Genomic DNA, 20,751 nt, shown 5'->3' on the forward strand with positions numbered 1-20,751 from the left:
AAACTACATTCGATGCGTAAGGCATGTTGGGACATGTTTGTTTGTTGAAACATTAATTTATTAATAAATTCATTGGTGAGGGGAAATTTACCGCCATCTTTATCCCACTTTGCATACAATAAATTGATATAGTAAACAAGAAGACATTGGGTGGGGCGGTTTATCATCTTAAGTCTGACTCATCCTCCTGGATAGAGTTGTTGGTGATTTCCTTATGGTCTTCCCTAGTGTTAGTCACTTTGTTTGAGGTAATGATTACACTTTTAGAACTTGTGCCGCATATAATTACAACATACACGCACGTACCAATGTAATGTATAGGCGAGTCAAACTTACGCTACATGCTTAGTCATTAATCGTTAGAAAAAAATCCAACTGTCGTCGCGTCTTCGTTACGCACTGGATACTAATACTAATACAAAACTGCTTTACCACAGCCAAGTAAAGAAAGTCTGCTTTGGACTACGCTGATAGTCAATAAAATTCACTGCTTTGAATATATCAAGAAGGTAGTATTCTTCAGTTGTTTATCTTTTTTGTTTAAAACACCGTGTTAAGTCGAATTTCAAAGTAGGCCTAAAAAGTAAAAGTACATTTACTTAACTTAGCCTAACAGATAGTGGGATACCAAAGTTACCAGCCTAGTCCTAAGTTAGGGCCCAGCCTACGTAACTTAATGGAAGGCCGTCATTGTAGTTAATACACAGCGTGAATACGAATGTTAGGCCTAACGCTGTGGCTAGCGAAAATATGCATGATTTCAGTTGTTGCGAGTGATGAAAAGCAGAACTTATTTATCCAAAGCCTTCGCTGGATAAGACAAGTACTACGGCCTAAGTTGGTCACTTTGTTGTCCTGACTTTTTATTTCAAAATTTGGCTCACTTTGCCATCTGTGCAATGTAACTTTGTAAGTAAAAACAATCCACATGGAATGTTCTTAGATCAAGCTTATCTTTTTGGAATTCAAAAACAGCATGTTAAAGCAACTGTTACTGAAAGGTAGACCTAGCTGACCTTCAATTAAGAATATCAAAATTCTTTGTAAGAATCACATATCAAACCAAATAGAGCAAACATATGCCAAAAGTTAGGCTATTTCAAATGTCCTCAGAATTGGCACACTGTGCAAAGTTCAGCCAATGATATGTTGAAAGCCTTTCCCTTCTCTCCAACTCCCCAATCGATCATGCAAATTTTGGCCGCCTTTTGCTATATTGTTGATCTGACATGACAAAAAATATCATAAACTTTCCATGTTAATGACTGTCCTACTGTACCTTGTTATGTTAGTGTATCTCCAAATAAAATTCATGAGGCCAAACCACTGTTGCAGATACGTAGCTCTGCATTATTCACTGTCCTTTCACCCTATTAATATCTGTAGGTGAAACAGGATTTCCATGTGTTCGTAACTGGCTGGCTTTCTTCTAGTGAAAACATTTTAACCATTTGTCCTGAGACAGGTTACAACAAAACGTTTTGAAAGCAGTAGATCATTAGGCTACAATGGCTTATGACCTATTGCTGTGTTAGAATTTTGCCTAAGCAATTGCTTTGATCTTTAATAAATGTACAAGACAAATCAATTGGGAAGTTATATCCCGTATCATATTTTTACTACATATTTCAAGTAGATCTTTATTTAACAAAGATCCTTAATAAAATCTTACTAGTCAATATATTTCTTCATCTTTTTTTATTTTTTACTTCTCATGCAGGTTTATAAATGATAACAGCCAAGGAAGTACAACTTGAAGAGTCTCACAAGACCAGTATCCTGTTATTAAAAAGCTGTTGATGGTTTTTATTAATTTTTTACGGGGAAAACACAACAACTAACATTTGACAAAATGGCTAAACAGAGCACGGTGCAAACAACAACAACAGTCTCTCCTGACTTAGAGGAGAATGTTAACGAGCAAACGGAAGGGATAGTCCAAAGTTTCTTTTACCAGCGATTTCAAATGGACATGCAAAGTTCAGAGAGTGAATTATGTGTGTCAACTCCAAGTGTTCCAGAGTTTTCCCAGTATCAAATGAATCCTTTGAGGTGAGTTTTAAAGTTCTATACGTACTTGTACTGAAGCAAATTTATAAGAATGGAATAGCTGGCTCGAAAAAAAATGGCGAATTAAGTTTGAAATCTGAGCAAAATTAATTATTACCGAGCTGGAATTTCAAATGGCATTTACCATACAGTGAACTAATTATTGTATACACAAAGTTAGAGATATATAAGAACAGTTACCGATGCAGCAACAACAGCAGTTATAAACGAAGTCATTTGAACGGTATTCAGAAATTAATCACTGGTCAGTAAGACCAGTGACCTTAATTATCATCCAAATTTAGAGAATATTATCGACATAGATCTATAGTGTTTACTTTGAAAGTATATTGTCAACCTTGTGGGTATGTACTACACTACTGTCTCATTCCTCATTATTGCCCTAAAATATGCTAGGGAATCAAAGTCACTCAAATCTACATTTAAGAAATTTCTGCCACACTCCAAAGAATTCTTGCCTGCAAGACTGTGAGACATGTTGTTTAGTTTCACACTCCTGTATATAGCTGGGAATAATCTGTACGTTCTGACTTTAAAACTGAAGATAATTTTCTTAAGTTCTGTGTTTTCACCTTTACACATGTATGTATGTTTACACATGTTTACAAAGGTTTACACAGGTAACCATTTAACCTGCAGCAAACAGTGTACAGTGTATGCAAAATGAATATAAGCAGCAATTTGCCATGTAAACTTGTTCAATTGCTACACAGTTGAAAAGAATTTTTTGTATGCTCATAAAATATTTTTGGTCGTGTACAGAAGCAATAATAATCAACAAAGTCCTTTTGCAGAACGTAAACAATATGTAATAGGCCCCCTGAACTTGTGATATATATTTTTATGGTTTATCTTGTTTACAGTCCTTCGACACAGATAGGCAGGAGATTGGCAGAGATCGGTGACCAAATCAACGACCAGTACGAAGGAGAATTCCGTTCCATGATAACATCTTTACACATCACTCCATCCACAGCTTACAGTGCGTTCGCTGGTGTTGCCAGGAGGTGAGAGCTCTACTATTTGTGTTTTTTTTTTATTCCTGGAGTAGCATTGCAATGATATGACTAAATATTAGTTTATGATGTCAAGAATTTTGGGTGAAGCATTGGTAAACATGTGCCTGTGATTCCCAGCTGTGATATTTTCATTATTGGTTCAAGCAGATGATGGTATCAATTCCAGGTAATAATATGCAGGTGTTTTTTTTTATATTTTGTTATATATTTTGTTATTTATTACTTGCAGTTCCTAGCAACTCATTTACCAGCATCATTAAGTTAATTTTTAATTGTGAACAATATGTAAAAAAAACATCAATTGGATGATAGATTTGGAGGCAAGTATGTCAAAATGTCCTACTTTTCAGACTTGAATGAGATGGAAAATTAATCAAGTGCTTTCCAATGGAATTACAGTCTGTCAAATGGAATTTGCACAATGTTTGGCTTACAACATAATTTAATCTTTATAGCAGCCCTCTTTTTGGGCAATGAGTTTAATTTTTGAAACAATTGGATAAGTTGATAAATCCTTCAGTGTAAACAGACTACTGAGCTATCAGAATATCCCATTAAAGGTAGTTGGCACACGTATGGTAGACTGTATGCATTACAAGCAGCTTGATGCTATAAGAACAGTTTCCATCTATTATCATTAACACCAAAGTAAACAAGAGGGCAATCCATGCAGTTGCAGCCCTCATCTCATATTCAATATTTAGGCTTATTTGACCTCTGACCTAGATTGATCTTTGACCTCCATCTTTAACAACCACAATAGGTACTATTTTAAAATTTGTCCCATTATTCTCTACATATGTTGAGGTATAATTACCTTTGACCTATTACATCAATCACACAAGCAGTTTTCATAGTCAGACACCTACCCACCAACTTTGAACGTGATCGAACTTACATTGTAGGGGTAGTTCGCAACACGCTGTTTCGCACAATGTAGGCCAATTTGACCTCAACTGATCTTTTTCAAATTTGTCTCATTCTCTACATATTGTGATTTAATACCATTTTCCTACATGTTGACAAACAGAAAATGGCTAAAATTGTACTTTTTAAAGTTTCTTGACCTTTGACCTATGATATCATCAATCAAGCAGGCATATGTTTTCATGGTCAGGCACCTACCCACCAAGTTTGAAGTTCATCAGAGTTATGGTCTAGGAGGAGTTTATGACACACCGATTTGCTCACACACACCCACGCACAATATCTTATCTCCCTAGATATATTACATTGTAGGGAGATGAGATATAAACCACCATGTGATAACAATGTATGCTTATGTATGATGAGTGTTAGTTGATCTTCCAACATTTCATCGCCCAGACACTGTTTGAGGTTTAAGTATATACATTAAATTAAACTCAAATTGAGACACAAAGTGGCAAATCTGACAATATATGTGACTGTTTAACTTTGTGACTGACAACTTAATTCTCCAATGTAATGGCCGGAAATGTTGTTGTGTTCATTCACTCATTTCCAGTGTTACATTCCCAGCAAATTACAAAATTTCACGGAATTATTTTACACAAAGTACTGTGTGTATATAGTACAAATACGTTTTGCGCAATATAACATATCTACTGTTATCTAGGTACTTATTGTACCTTTGTTGCATACTTATTAAATTGTTTTTCCCAGAAGTTCTTCACATGACCTTCTGGGAAGAACTAAACAAACACTTTAGAATTTGCAAAGTTGATACCTAAACAATATCGCAGCTTGCACAGTTTATCAAAGTCAACTCAATAAGCTGCTTTGAATTTTCAAGTGGGTGATAGTAAAAAAATTCAAAAAATATTTGTTAGTTTTCTATCTGGAGATGTATATACTATATACTGGAACTGTGTCAAATATTGTGTGACTTATATAAGGAAGAGAAGACCAGTGTACATATATATTCAGGAAGTACTGCATGTGATTTAGATTCCAAAGTATCATTGGCATTTACTTACACAGATTATTGTAGCCCGGAATAATGTTACCGTTATGAATGCATCGCAAAATGCTATTTCAAAATGGGCAAGTTGCTAATTCAAGTGCAAAGATGTATTTCTAGCAGTTTTTGTTTACAGCGTTAGGGGAACTATATAGTATTTTATAGGAGACAACTTTCAGAATCATCAAAACTGTAAAGTCTGTACTGGACGTTCACAAAATTTGAGCACTAAATTAGTCCCTGGTATTACAGTATACACAGTACTGTATGTGGGTGGTACTTGTATGCAAGTATATGATAAGTCAAGAGGTAAGGCCAAAAGGCATAAAAGAAATATTTCAAAAGGAGCCATTTTGTCAATATTAGTGAGCAACTGAGTGTGAAAAATACCAAAAGTGGGTCCAAAATATCAATTTTGGTGATACACGTGTGCAATCAAGCGTGAAAGTTAAACTCTATAATATTTGCTTTTGATTTGCTGCACAGTGGAGGTAACGTTGTGAAGGTTGTAAAGAGAAGATTTAGCAAGCATAATCAAAATTTGGTTGTCTCGGACTGTTAAAAAAGTTGCCCTGGGATTTATTAAGCTTGTGAGGTTACTAATTTGCTAAGTAGCGAAATTCCATTGATTAAAATCACCACTTAGATCTTTAAGTTATTTCTGATAGCTGTCCAATTTATGTTTGAATATAATTATAATAATATATTACAATAATATATGAATATAATTATGTAATAGTCTAAGGCTGTGAAAAGGAAAACCAATGGAAACTATAGGAAACCCCAATGTAAACTACATCTTTGAAGACATTTCATAATATCAAGGACTTACAAACTAGCATGTTTCTTGACAAACTTTTCTAGTGTTTCAGTTTTAGAAAAAAAAAATATTTCAGTTCTAGGTTTGTGTGGTTAAAATGAATTCAAAACTTTGATATGATTTTTTGTCAAAGAATGGATATGCCCTGTATCTCATTATGAATGTGAGCAAAATTTATAGGGAATTGAATTTGTAGCAAAGATGTAACAACTTTCTTCCAAACAATTTAGTACAAAACAAGACTTTTTCCCAAAAATATACTGAGCAGATCTGGGGTAAACTATTGTTTTTAGTCTTACAGTCAGAACTGTGGTATCCTTTTTATAAAGTTCTGCTAAGATATCTTTGCCTTGCAAGTTAGTAAAATTACCATCTCTGCAGTGACACATTGAAGCTTTCTTGACATCTGCAAAAAATTATCTTTTTTATGTTATTCTTTATGACCCTTTATTATAATTATGTTTATTTATGTATATGGCAGAATTTGGATAAAAGGTTTCGTACAGTAAATGGCTTTTGCGTCCATGTAGTCTCGCACAGTTGGTTACAAGAGTTTATGAATGGTGTTGTACCATGTCACATTTCAAAGAAATTGTATGAAAGGTATCCTGTTTCTGATTTCAAATTCAATTGGAATCCATTATGTTTTAGGTCCAGTAGTATCAAGTACTGTTATCATTACTAAGCATATTGTTTTGTATTTTCAATGTTCGTTACAGATGTTACACAACGTTTGAAGTGTCAGTTGGTATTTTTTTATTCGACGTGTAACTTTTTGATTTGATTTAATTAATTACAGGTTATTCACTCAAGGGATCAACTGGGGGAGGATTGCAGCTCTGCTGATGTTTGGTTATCGCATCGGCATGGAAGTCCAAAGAAGCTTCGGACAGTTCATAAACAGGATCATTCAAAACCTTGTGAAATTCATTATTACTGAGAAAATATCATCATGGATTGCTTCTCAAGGTGGATGGGTAAGATGCTCAATATTATGATCCTGCTCCGAAAGGAGATCACACCAATACATTATTTAATATGTTTTTATCTGAAATTCATACAATTTAAAAAAAAAATTGTTACTTGAATGTTGAATTGTAGATATATATGACAGCCATTAATACATAGAGCTGTCTTGGTACTGACCTTGTTATTCTATGCAGCATTTCTACAGCAATATTCCAGACTTCCCACTCCAACAGATTTAGCAGAAATGTATGAAAGTTTTACAGTGTAATTATAAGTTGATATAATGATACAGTATTTTGTGGGCATCGGGTGGGGAAGGGGAGTAGTAGTGATGAGGGGGTGGGCCGTGGGGGAGGATTGAAGGGAATAGAATGTAAGCGGATGCCCATGAAATCTGCAAGTCAAGGAATCTATTCAGAACTCTTTCAAATATTCTTCATAATAATGATGAACAGGCATTTCGGTTACCCAGTATGCACTACAAATTTGCACCTTCCTTTGTATCTTGTAACTGATGCAACTTCTAAACGAATTTGTTACACAAATAAATATCCTTTGCAGGGCATATGGCGGGATTGGTCGTGGTAAAGATATTGAAAATTGGTTGGCTGGCAGTGCTGTCGATGTAAATCAATTTTTATCAATGGCTGATCACGGAAAGTAAATTTGACTATGGAACAGCGATTTTATGGAATAGCAGCTAGCTAAAATATAATAATCAGAATCACAACTCAATATCATGCTTCCTGTCGATATATAATCTCTGTTCTCCATTCCTCTCTTTTCAAACATGGAACAGCAATTTTATGGAATAGCAGCTAGCTAAAATGTAATAATCCGAATCACAAATCAATGTCATGCTCCCTGTATATATAGTCTCTGTCCTGTGTGCCTCTCTCTTTTCAACTATGAAACAGTGATTTCATAGAATAGCAGTTAGCAAGTTACATAATCAGAATCACAACTCAATATCATGATTCCTGAATATATATAATCTCTGTTCTCCTTTCCCCTCTTTTCAACTATGAAACAGTGATTTCATGGAATATCAGTGTAGCAAACATAATTATTATCACAACTCAATATCATGCTCCCTGTATATATATATATATCTTTATCTTCTTCTTCTTTTCAGTATTCAGCGTTAACGTTCAGATTTGACAACAACAATGTCAAGGCCATCGTAGCCATCACGGCCCTGGCTGCATTCACAGTGTTCGCAGTCTGGATGACTCATAGATGAGATCAAATACTACCGTAAGGCTGGGGCTTCTGACTGTGCAAGTGTACTCATGGTTTTTGTTGAAGTCCGAGGGCCACAGGAGTCAAAACCTCGACTTGCGATTTAGGAGGAGGAGGAGGAGAACGACGCGCTATAAAGGAGGGACGCCAGAAGGATGTTCCCCGGGTCTCTGCTTTCTCAGATACCTTGGAGGAGGGGAGGACCGGGGGTAGGAGGAACAGGCTCGCTGGGTAAATGCCTCGTCTTTACTCTAGCTGGCATCCAAGCTGTGAAGTTGTCAAGCGCCCGGTACTTGAAACTACTTAATCGTTATGTTATTATCAATGTATTATTTCTGTACCCCATCATAAAGAGCAATTCTGTCTTGATCATTTTAAGGGAAAGTAAGTCATTTTTGTTTTATCAAACGTATGTAGTGTATTCCATTCTTGAACTATACTGTGTATATATATATATATGTATATATATATATATGCATATATATATACCCAGATAAACTATCATGATCAGAAATATTAGTGGGGAGTTGCAAATTTTTTGTGTTCTGTTAGCGGTGTTCTTGATAAAAAAGGATGTTGTTGCCTGATACACCAGAGATGAAACTCTAAAAACTTGTGGAAAACATGCCAGTTCTCATAATTTTAAAGTCTGTTGTGAAACAAGTATTTCTGACTTGATATATATCTCTTTACGGTAATGTAACATATACAGGTTTGTTATTGCTTTACATAATCAGGTCAAAATTCTCAGCGGATGTAGAAGTATATCATGACAAATTAGTGCTAAGTAATTGTTGGACAACTCTCACTTGTTTATAAAGACACCTTTGTGGGATTTTCTTTATCAGAGTTATCAAAGTGAGGTAAAGATTTACATCTCATTGTTGTTGATCAAGCTTTTTAATTAACCTAGATGGAAGAGTTTAAATTATGATGTTCATACATGACTAAATCAAGGACAGGAAACTAACTCGAAATTTATAAACAAATTTTGAAGAAAAAGATGTCGATGTCAAATTTAGTGGCAAAGTGTGTTACCATATTAAATATAGTTGTTTATAGCACATTCCATGTGCAAATAAAAGTTAAGGTGTTTTTTTTTTTTTTTTATAAATCAAGTGAATTATGCTATTTTCTGCCTGGTTGCAGCAGTTAATGGCAAGATTAATAATATTGGTGTAATTGATTTAAAGGAAATTTTGGAACTGTGCAACAGGATATGCTAATTTCCATTAATTGTTTAACCTAAGTGAATCTTGTGGAGCATGGGACTAGAGTGGAAAACATTGAAAAATTGAGGAAAACATTGTTTGAAAGTGAATTTTATTCTTTATTCACAGACATAGTAGAATGCAACTGGTTGCACAAATACATAGAAAAAGTTCCTTGCACAAAAATAGCACTAATATGACATTGAAAAGTGACAGTAGGGTCGGTGTTTCTTTGCCTAAATCAAAATTTTCAATATCTACCGTTTATTCGAGCAGTGGGTGGCCGGCATATCCGACACCTTAAATAATATTGCATTTCACAACATAAAAAAGGTAGGACTATATATTTTAAAGAGACACAAAGTCGACTATCATAGTTGGTCTATGTAAAAAAGATCACTGCGGTTCACAACTTCCTCGCCCAAACTAAGTCTCTTGTCATTTCGCTAAGACTTTAGTAAGTCTAAAGATGGCATCATGAACCACACACTCTTTGATATTTTCTTTATTTATTTATGATGTTTATTTTCTCTCATGAAGGTGGGTTCTGCTAGTGCTGAATCTAACATATCAAAGCTCTTAACATAGTGATGGCATTGGTATATTAATGGCCTTGCTACAGTTGTATTTTCTGCAGACTGACTGTTTGGAATTCAGTCAGTGTTTCAGTTTCTGCAGACACTGTTTGGAATTCAGTCAGTGTTTCAGTTTCTACAGACTGACTGTTTCGAATTCAGCTAGTGTTTCAGTTTCTGCAGACTCACTGTTTGGAATTCAGTCAGTCAATGTTTCAAATTTGTGCAAACTGACTGTTTGGAACTCAGCTAGCGTTTCAATTTGTTTAGGCTTACTGTTTCGAATTCAGCTAATGTTTCAGACTTTCAGTTTCTATTATAACAATGTACAGTAGTGATCATTGATCTGCTCTTGTGAACAGTCATTTTAATACTGTTCAGCTTAAGATTAAATATTGTGACTGACAGTAAATCCAGCTGTCTGAGATATGCAGCTGACCGTGCTGTATGGCGAATAATTAATTGGGCATTTGTAATTAAGTAATTAAGCTGTTGTAATTAAGCTGCCATTGCTCTCTCAGTATTAAATAATTTTATGTGTTTGACCAACATAGATTTGGTTTTTAGTAATTTATTAACTACTGATATCAAAAATCAATATTTGTGATGTTAAGGATTCTGAAAATGGTTGAAATTAATGCCATTGGTGTACTGATGGTGTGAAAGGTCATTATAAGGCATAGACGAGAAGTGCAGTTAATTTGACTATGAATGGTGTAAATACGATGTTGCTGTCTCTTGTTATGAGACTGTTTTACATTGAGTAGTTAATAAGGTTGTACATGTTCTCAGATAAGTTTAACTCTTCTGCACTGCCAAGCTGTGATAAGCAACAGTAAGAAATAGAGAGAGAAAGTGTTATTTCTGTTAATTGTGTAAAAACATACAGCATTTGAAGGTGATCTGCTAGGCATTGTGAGGTAGCCAACTGAACAGTGATTTTATTTAAGGAAGTCATCGTAGTAAACAAGATGCTAGGAGGAAAGGGTGGAATGAGAGAGGGGGTGGGAATGGAGCGTAGGGGTGAGGGGCCTTCTATTCCACACTGGGATGTCTTAAGTAAAACATTGAATTTTGATCTCCAAACTGCGTATATTATAATCTATATTAGCTACACATAAAGATGTATCTATTGCTCTATACTACAATGGGGGATCTCCAGCCATGCCCTAAATCAATAGAGGGACAAACTACAATCTCTGAAATTCACTGAGAATTCCTGTCGAGTAATCTCTGACTGAACCCTCTGGACAAACTACCCGCACATTCCATATACACATAGCCTGAAGATTTCTTACCACTTATAAAACTAGCACATTTTAGCAATGAAATGTTGCCCACTATTCATCCTATCAGAAAACTTCATTGAGGTATTATCAGTGACGTCCCCTGAACTGAGTTCAAGCTTTGAGCATCTATAATATTGTATCCAAGTCTCTGAATTGGAATATGCTGGACTTTTGGGATTCTTCTCTTAATTATTGAAGAAGATATATTTTCACAACTAGCACCTAGATATGTTGTGATATGTTATCAGTGCTAGACAAAATCTTGGACATCTGTAAACAGTATAGATATTATTTATATATTAGGACTCAAAGCTGTATTTACAGCACTGTTTAGGACTGATATTTGAAATTCTGAAGTTCGTCTTGTTGGTTCATGCAGAAGACATATATATGTATGGATGTCACTGCACCATTCCCTGAGTTTAGATTGACTATACTGTGGCTTCATCCATGCTAGGGTAGTAGTAGTGTTGAAAGATCCTCACACCTCTCCCTCATTTAGTTCAAGACATCTGAGGCTTGGCTGTAAAATGCACAAGTTCAAGATTCTCACAAGATTTCTGATCTTGTGGTTAAAATGGGAGACCACTGCCACAGTGTGTTAATTAGAACTTGCTAGTCAAGTGACTTGTTGCAACACTGGCTGGCATATTATGCCCGAGTACATTGTACATGGGAGTGCTATCAACTGTGACATAATTAGGGATGGTAATGTTTGCCTTATGAATATTTATATATCTTAAATTATGAATATTTGTGTCTGTTATTATGAATTTCAGAGAGTCAGAAGTAAAGTGTAAGTGAGTAAAGAATGAGAAATAAAAAATGTTTAAATGAATGTCTCATCTGTATATGAATGTATCATTTATGGTAATGACCTACCTAATATTCCTCAAATATAATTAACCTCGATTTGAAAAACTTGAGACAATGCTTTGCGTTTGGATCAGGTTTAATCTGTCATTTGTTGTTGACCAACATCTTCACATTTTTTATGTCCGTTTTTAATGTGGGGGAGGGGGTACTTAAAAAACCTTTAAACAATTCCAGCCTCTGTTTGGTAGATGCTTCTGTTGACCAATACCACAACCACATGTTTACATTGCAATATTGCATAAGTTCGAAATCCATAATTTACATTCATGTTACGAACAAATCTAGGAGTGTCTTTGTTTAATCAGTCACCATCTTTTGTGGGCCAAATGCTATAGGCTGCTTGAAAAGACCATTTCTAACACTTTGTGCACTTGCAAAGATAATTTACCTTCTTTACACCGGAACAAAAACGTAACACAAGAGAAGTTTGGTATTCATTGCGTTTTATTCAAACCTCTCCTCAAAGACATACCAACAGAAAAACATGAAAGGAAATATGATAAGCAGGCAATAAACACTTCTCACTGAAAAAGAAGAAAAATGTTTTCTTGACAACCTTCCCAATTTTTCTGCAATCCATTGTGCATAAGGTTGTGTGCATAAGCATATTAACTTATTAGGGAATCCTTATGCTATGTGACCACTTTTAAAGTCAAATAAATCAGCCAGATCTAGCATAAATCCATTTTTCTTTTCACTTTTAAATTTGTATAAACCACTCTGTTATTAATCTTAAAATCAGTTTTGATCCCTGGCCACTAAATGATTTCAAGCAGAGTGGCTGTCTAACTTTACCATGATATGGTAAGCTCCTCCTCCCCTCCCCTCCCCCCACATTCTGCTTCCACAAACCCCACTCCAAGCCTTCTCTATTGCAAATACGCATTCCAAGTAACCATTTGGTCCACTAACCAGAGTGCATTTTCACTTTGCATTTTTTTTTTTCTTCAAGGAAACAAAGTTCATAAAGGCAGACCATAGCCACCCAAAATGAAAGTTTTTCATCACCATTTTTACAATTTTAATATAATTTGAGCGGTAACAATTAGCTAGGTGGAACTGAGGTAGCTGGCATCAAAATAACACAATGTTATAAACGTATTTTGCTGGGACAAGGAATCGCACAGGCTGACACAAGACTTCTCAAGACATCACCACCTCCCATTTTCCTTCCCTACCCTCAAACTCCTATTCCCTCAAACTCCTATTTCCTATTCTCTACCAGAACAGATTTATATTATTTCTAAAGAGTCCACAACATTACCCTATATACAACCACAAACAAATCAAAACATTTTAGTGCTTTGGTCGAAAAGTACAACAGCAGCAACCTGCAAACATCACAGCAACTACCCATGGATTGGAGAAAAAAAAATTCTAAAGAGAGGAGGGGGGGAGTTGATAAAAAGATTTGAAAACAAGATAAATAAATGACAGGAGAATATTGAAACTCCCCAGTCTTCACCAAAATTTAAATAAAGCAGAAAGAATGATAAAAGAATAATTAAGTTAACAGTAATCTAGAAATAATATGTTACACCCTGTTGTTTGATTGACTTACATAATTCATAATCACTTTGAGTAACTTAGCCATTAAGTTAATACAGTTGTTACACTGAAAGTGAGACTCCCAAGTTTCTCAAAGTAGTTTTGGACTGAAGGTTCATGGAATACTGAACTTGCACTTCATAGTATCTCAATATAATGCAAGAATTATCAAATAGAGCTCAAAAGTGTTGGACCAGCCAACTAAAACTTCAAAGTTTGAATATTGCTTTCCAATTATTTTTGTGCTTATTTTGAATTGTTGTCAAACGAGATGGTGCAATCAGGGAGTTGTTACGGAACTCCCTGATGCAACATCCCTTGCAATCTCCTGGCTGGCTTACCTCGAGCAGTCAGAATTTACCGCAGAAGTTTGCGATTTATCACAGAACTTTGCAATTTCTCTCCATATCTCAATGAGTTGTTAACTTCACAATTGTAACTTTTTTTATTTGAGATTTATTACTTTTCATGATTAATCATGTCTAAGGTATTCCAAAGAAAAATCCACTGTTACAGGATTTTAAATGAAACACATTCCCAATAGTAAACATAAGTTCCTTTCTCTTTTGGAGTGTCCAAGTTACAGAAACAGAAGATATTTTCAATGACAACCATGTCACGTTGGCTATAATTCAGCACGGGCAACAAATTTGTCACTTTCATTTAGGAAATATTTTGCAGGACACAAAATGTTATTTGTTTGAATAACATAGCTCTGCGTGCAGAAACAAGAAACCTTCCGTCCACAGTTTTAACTATAAATTTGTGAGCTATTATGAATTAAACAGAAGCATACAGTACTAATCGTAAGTTGATGGTCTAATATAGGGAGAATATTTTTACATATCCCTGAGGAAATGAATGTTTTGTACAGATAAACGAGGAAAGCTTGACTATACAAGTCCCAATGCCCTCGTTCATTCATTGACAAAACTTGACATCATACCATAGATAAAACATAACGAGATAATGGATGACATTAACACATCCTCTTACAATATGTCTAAACTCTGTAGCACATTATTCCCAAAATAAACATTTCTGGAGAATTCTCTTTGACTCTGAATTCTTACTTGTCCTTTTGTTGGAGAACTCTATTTAAATCTTTGTCAAAATGGCCTCGACAAGTCACTCTCCTGGTTGAAAATCTTTTCATCTGGGTCTTTGACTGTGTCATTTGTGTGGACACTTTTGTCCCTTCGAAGAAGATGGTACCCTTCACTAAAAGACACACTAATTGACTTTCATGTTTAGTTTATACCTGATTTCATTTAATAGTTTATTTCTGCTCCTTAAAACACATTGACATTATCATCCTGTGAGGAAAGTTAAAAGAAAAAAAATTGAAAGTAGAAGCAAAAAGAAAGTAAAAGAAAAACACCATTGTTACCACAATAAACAGCAAATTGATTCATCAATGGATTCTTTGAATATTCATATGAAGAGAAAACTGCAGACCTCTTGCTCAAAGAGATATTCATATCATAGAAGAAGTGTATATACCAACCAGTTGAGATAATCTTCTAAATGCTAGCATCACTCTAAACTCTATTTTCATGTCGCACATTAAAGATATCAAACTGTACATGTAAAGATTCATTTAATGGCAACATTATAATCATACTACCAGAATAATTGATGCATGTACTTTATACAAAAAAAAACTGGGTTTGTACATAGTTGGACCACAATAATTTAATAACTATTTGTGAATACTTATATCAAGAGAAATGTGCAGCGCTCTTGCTCAGAGATATTCATATCCACCTGATACACCTGATAAAGTTTTGTACCAAAGTAAAATTGGATCGTGCTATTAATTGGTAGCATGTGCTACTGGGATTACAGTAAGAACTGAGGATACATGTAATCCCAGCAAATCCAAATTGTTGGGATTACACATATCCTCAAATCTTACTGTAATCTTAACAGCACATGCTAACGATTTATCATATTTATTAGCAGGATCCAGTTTTTACTGTGGTACAAAGTTTTAAGATTTACAGTAGTTGAGGTAATCTCTGCGTAATCGGCTGTCATATCACAGGAGTCTGCACAAGTTAATAGCTACTTAATGAATATTCATATCAAGAGAAATGTGCAGATCTCTTGCTCAGATATATTCATATCACTAGATTGTGCACAATGATTTGATAGCTATTAATAAATATTCATATCAGAGAAATGTGCAGATCTCTTGCTCAGATATATTCATATCACAAGAGTGTGCAAAATAATTTAATAGCTAATTATGAATATTCATAGCAAGATAAAACTACAGACCTCTATAGAAGCTATTCATATCACAGTCCAGTGTTTGCAATATTGCAATAGGTATTTATGAATATTCATAACAATAGAAAACATCTCTCTTGTTCAGAGAGACATCCACACCACACGAGTGTGTGCAATAATTTAATACCTTTTAATGCACAAAAAGAGAAAGTAAAAGGGAAACACCAACACAGCTCTTGCTAAATGATAAAATCCTTGCTAAATGATAAATTCACAGTCACTGGTGTGTTAAACATAACCTTAACTTCAGAACAACTTTCCATGTAATGGCAAAACTATGGAAGGGAGTGTTGCCCTTTGAATCCAAATTGCTGCTGGTTGCTGGCCAAAATAAAACAAGACCATAAGATGCTGTCTTCTCAAGTATGCTGGAATCAGAATTCTTCTAGAGTCCTTGATGGGTATGTCATAATAGCAGAACATTGTACTCCACAGTGAGTACACATGACTTATGTATTGTACCTTTACCTTTGTACTCAATAATGTTTTGCTTTGTATTTAAAAACCATAAAATACAAAGACTAAAAAAGTACAATGACTAACTGACATATCAAACTATGACAGCAAAATTACAAAAACCACTCAGCCATGATCGCCATGGTAACAGTGATGTATCAAAGTATGTCAATGCAACACATTCAGCCTTTCACAAGAGCGAGTCCTCTGTTCACAACGTATTGTACAGTAATTGCCGAGACCACAGACATATATTTTATTTCGATATTACAGCCATTTGTTATTTTAGTCAAACAAGATATTTCTTCTTCTTCTTCCTTTTTTGCCCAGTGAGGGATTTAAACTACCAGAATTGTCTCTCAATTAAATAAAGCCAAAACATCTGCGAGTGCTTTCTTAATATTGTCTGCAAACCGGGCTGCATCCTGTAGAAAGCAAAGAGAGAACCCCCAAAAAAAAAAAATGAAGCAACTTACAAAGAACACAATATGAACATCAGGAAAAAGAGATCTTATTAGTAAATATGTATTCATTTGAATTGACTTGAATTTTTTTTTTTTTCACGTGCAAATACAAAGTGAAAGGAAGTCTTCTATAAAGCCTACAATAGCTTAACAATGTAGAAGACTCCCTGAAGAAAGAAAAGAGAAGAAAAAATATGTACCAAATTAAACGTTTCGACAATAAATCAATTATATGATATTTCAATTAATATGATGCAATTATTTCTTTAATATAACATTTTCTATATGTTCTACTGGATGATTTATTTAAAGATGAAATACATTTAAAGATGAAATTATTATTATTTAAAGATGAAATACAACAGGTGTTTATAATGAACACCACCGCTTCAATGAACATTGTACACTATGAACAATGCCTTTATGAGAGACAACTGGGGTTGACTTCTTTGATTACTAACAGTCCTCTTTAAGTGCCAGTAATGAAACTATCATTCTCATATTGTGTGTAAAAGTAAGCTGGCCTGACGTTTCGATCCTAGCAGGATCTTCTTCAAAGACTAAATGACAAGTAACAGTAACAGAAGGGACAAAAACTATTGTTTTTGATTCTCATATTGTCAACAATGATAAAACTATTATTGTCAACACTAATAAAAGCTATTATTTTTGATTCTCATATTGTAAAAAAAATCAATATGTTGCCTAGACATCAAACTAACAACACAACAGCACAGCACAGTCAGACACATTGTTTTTCTAAGCTTGATCTTTTAAATAAGTCACAACCCTCTCGGGGAGCACATCGAAAAGGAAAAAGCTGCAGCAGCTGCAAGATCCCTGCAGCAAAGCTGAACCAACATCAAAGAATGGAGATAACCTCAGTACGCCAGCAGTGCCTACAATGTGAAAATGTTGTGCCTTTTGTGCGAACCTGTACGGCACAACAGATTTAATCCTGCACAGCCTGGCTGCAGGATGAAGCAGGCCCCCCACCCCCACCTCACACCCCCCCACACAACATCCTACTGTAGACATAATGCCTTAACTTTTTATCTACTGTCATTCTTATAAATAACATGTATCGGATTTTGTATCCTATCTCACAAACAAATAACACCAAACAGTATACTGGATTACGCAATACTTCAGCGGGAAATAAATGACTTACCGTCGTTGGACAGGATTTCTTGCAGGAAACGTGGAAAAATATATTATCTTCTCCGGTAATGATGTAAGATACTCCGTAACCGTTATCAGCCACCTGGAGGAGACAGGAAGTAAGATACATGAAAACCACAAATTGTTTATTTATAACAGGAACCTGGGTTTGATTTCACACAACAGGCACTGCTGCCCTCTATTGCTTGAAAATTGTTGATTCAGCCTTGCTCAGCTTTCCTTCTGATCAAAGCTAGCTTTAGAGGTTTGCTTTTCTAGCAGGCATCAGTATTTTTACTGCAATCTTGGCAAGTTCTCCTAAAACAAACAACATCTGTGTACTTCACTTCCATTTCATTTCAGAGAAATTATTGGTGAAAACTTAAATTGATAGCCCCAAGAAGATTAACAGTACAGGGTCCCACCATAACGCTACATAAATGAACAATTTCAAGATACTCCGTTCGTGTTGTCCTATTAAGAAAAGCAAATATCCAGGCCTAAAAATAAGACAGAACCCCAGGCTCGGCAACAGATTGGCCTAACAGTCTACAGACTTTAAACTATCGCAGAGCCATAATTGGCTTGTTTCGTCCAAGGTGGCAAATCCTTCGCTTGTTTCAAAATCCCGGCATCGCCAATTGGATGGCAGAACCAGTACCAATGTATGCCCCCACCGTACCCTGTCCGGGCCAGACGACAGACATGATAATCGAAAAAGATTGATTGATGATTGACATCCATAACGTATCGATCGTAATGAAAATATATGAAAGACCAAAACTTACAGGTCCAAAGCCACCTCCAGCTGAACTATAGTAAGGGTATTTCTTGAGGTCAACTCTGTTTGTTTGTGTGGCTGGTGTCTGACTGGTTGATAATTGCCATGGCTGACTTAAAACCTGCAAGATAAAGCACCAACTCAATGACTTTAATTCTTTCCTCTCTCTTTTTTTTTTATCCATTCGATGAATTTAACTGCCAGAGAGATAACTTATGAATACACGTCCTATTTGAAGTGCGTAAATATGTTTGTCTTCATTGTCTATCAAATATGCTTCATATACAGTTTTCAAGTGTTCCACTTGAAGCTCCTTCATTACCAATGTCATGATGCATCACCCCTGACACTCCCCCCCCCCATCCTACCCCTGTTGCTACCCTCCCATTGTTTAATTTTACAGTGATAGTAACTGTTTCTATGGTGATAGGTTTCTTTAGTAAGGTTTACACTTCTCACTCACTATTGTTGAGCATCCACATTACTTTCTCAAGTGTGTTCTCCCATGGGACGGGAGAGGTAACGGGAGAAGTGAGGAGAGGGCAAGGGATGAGAGGAAGAAGTTAGGGGAGGGGAAGGGAAGGGGCAAAGAGGGAAAGGGGCGATTCTTCCGGTCGTGCCTGCTGGTTTCACCACTGCTCACATCATGATCATATTTATTTCCAAACTTATAAAATATTCATTTGAAAATAATAAAACAGTGACATCAGATGCAACGGTATTAGCATGCAGCCAACCACTTTAGCAATATTATTTAGGTTTACCTCCTTGAGGAACGGGGAATCAACCTCCAGGTATCTTGATACAACGTAGAGGGTGAACAGATGCCTGTCGACACCCTTACCACACATAGCATCGCAGTAGCTCTTGACATGAACATCTGTAGCGGCTTTGAATAGTGCAATCTTTTCCTCCACCTAAAGGAACAGAAAACAGAACGTAGCAATATAGAGTAGACTTCAACTTTGCATGGAAAGTCAGAGAACCCCAGAGAACAAAATGGAAGGTAGTTGTCAGCACAACCTTGCATATAGACTAACTCTTAAACCTAAATATGCCTTAAAATGCACCATTTCATGTAAACAATTTTTTTGGGAGGGGGGGCGGGGGACAAACCCCCTACAGGGGAGTTGGTTTTGACAAGTCCACAGCCACTCCTCCTTTTAAAACTCCTGAATCCACCCCTGCTTCCTTGACATACCTGCCTGATATGGAAAAATTTAGTTTTCAAATTGGAAATATTTTTTATTTGTTAAAGTACACAAAAATTTAATACAAAAGTTACAAATTTGTAACTGGATAATGTCAATGTCCCCATAGATAAGACAACAAATTATGTGTTACATATGAAGGACATTGGAAAGACAGAGGGTTGTTAGAATGGTGCATCAAAGGGTAACTTGGGGTCACTCACCGAAACGTTAGGGTCATCCATTGCTTTGCAAAAGTTGACTGACTCGACAGTGCATGGACGGACGGTCTCTGTGCGACCTTCTCTGAACAGACGTGTCATACAAGATTCATAGGTAAGGCAGTTCTTGCCAGCTTCCTAACAGGGGGGGGCAAAGTGATAGAGTGACATTACTTATGACTGGCATGAACTGGGACTTGGTCTGGAGAGGGGAATGGAGGAAGTGGAAGGAGGAATGGAGGAAGGAGGGAGGGGAAGGGGTGAGAGTAAAGGGAGGGAGGTAGGGAAAGAGCAAAGAGGGAGGGGAGGGAAAGAGGGAAAGGGAGTGAGAGAAAAGGGAGAAAGAGGGAGGGAGGGCAAGAGAGAAGAGGATGGGGAAGGGAGGGAAGGGAAGGGAGAGGGGGACATGGGAATTGAAAGGGAGGGGAGAGGAGGGCGGAGCAAACGGAACATGGATGAAAGAAGGAAAAAAGATTTAAGCTTTACAAAAATCTCTTATGGAAGAAAAAAGTAGGTGAGATAGGGACATTACAATTGGGGCTAGGTTGGGAGAAAAGGGATGGGGGTGGACAACAGAGCAGAAGGGAGGGGAGGGGAGGGGAGGAGGGATACATGCAATAAA

At 36.0% G+C, this 20,751-nt stretch overlaps 2 protein-coding genes across 3 annotated transcripts in view; one reads left to right on the forward strand and one right to left on the reverse strand.

Annotated features, from left to right (window-relative positions):
• The first annotated feature begins 274 nt into the window (after positions 1–274).
• Positions 275–11,939, forward strand: LOC139977166 (bcl-2 homologous antagonist/killer-like). Its single transcript, XM_071986420.1, has 5 exons — positions 275–509; positions 1,721–2,052; positions 2,934–3,077; positions 6,651–6,828; positions 7,956–11,939. The coding sequence occupies exons 2-5, from the start codon at positions 1,853–1,855 to the stop codon at positions 8,061–8,063; spliced, it is 630 nt and encodes a 209-aa protein (XP_071842521.1). The 5' UTR covers positions 275–509; positions 1,721–1,852; the 3' UTR covers positions 8,064–11,939.
• Positions 11,940–12,439: 500 nt separating this feature from the next.
• Positions 12,440–20,751, reverse strand: part of LOC139976956 (carnitine O-palmitoyltransferase 1, liver isoform-like) — a 40,431-nt gene continuing 32,119 nt past the window's right edge. For both annotated transcript variants that reach the window (XM_071985983.1, XM_071985912.1), the window contains 5 exons: positions 20,133–20,267; positions 19,483–19,635; positions 18,726–18,839; positions 17,948–18,040; positions 12,440–16,737 (listed from right to left, as the gene is read on the reverse strand). In XM_071985983.1, coding sequence (XP_071842084.1) covers positions 16,672–16,737; positions 17,948–18,040; positions 18,726–18,839; positions 19,483–19,635; positions 20,133–20,267 — 561 coding nt within the window. In that variant the 3' untranslated portion in view covers positions 12,440–16,671. The remainder of the gene's footprint in view (positions 16,738–17,947; positions 18,041–18,725; positions 18,840–19,482; positions 19,636–20,132; positions 20,268–20,751) is intronic.

The sequence above is a fragment of the Apostichopus japonicus genome, chromosome 1 (assembly GCF_037975245.1).
Source record: "Apostichopus japonicus isolate 1M-3 chromosome 1, ASM3797524v1, whole genome shotgun sequence".
NCBI lineage: Eukaryota > Metazoa > Echinodermata > Holothuroidea > Aspidochirotida > Stichopodidae > Apostichopus > Apostichopus japonicus.

What these genes read in the sequence shown, in the direction of transcription:
- LOC139977166 (XM_071986420.1), top strand. Translation starts at nt 1,853, where the DNA reads ATGGCTAAACAGAGCACGGTGCAAACAACAACAACAGTCTCTCCTGAC. An exon ending in TATCAAATGAATCCTTTGAG is followed by an intron (nt 2,053 to 2,933) that starts GTGAGTTTTAAA and finishes TCTTGTTTACAG; the next exon opens with TCCTTCGACACAGATAGGCA. An exon ending in TTGCTTCTCAAGGTGGATGG is followed by an intron (nt 6,829 to 7,955) that starts GTAAGATGCTCA and finishes TCTTCTTTTCAG; the next exon opens with TATTCAGCGTTAACGTTCAG.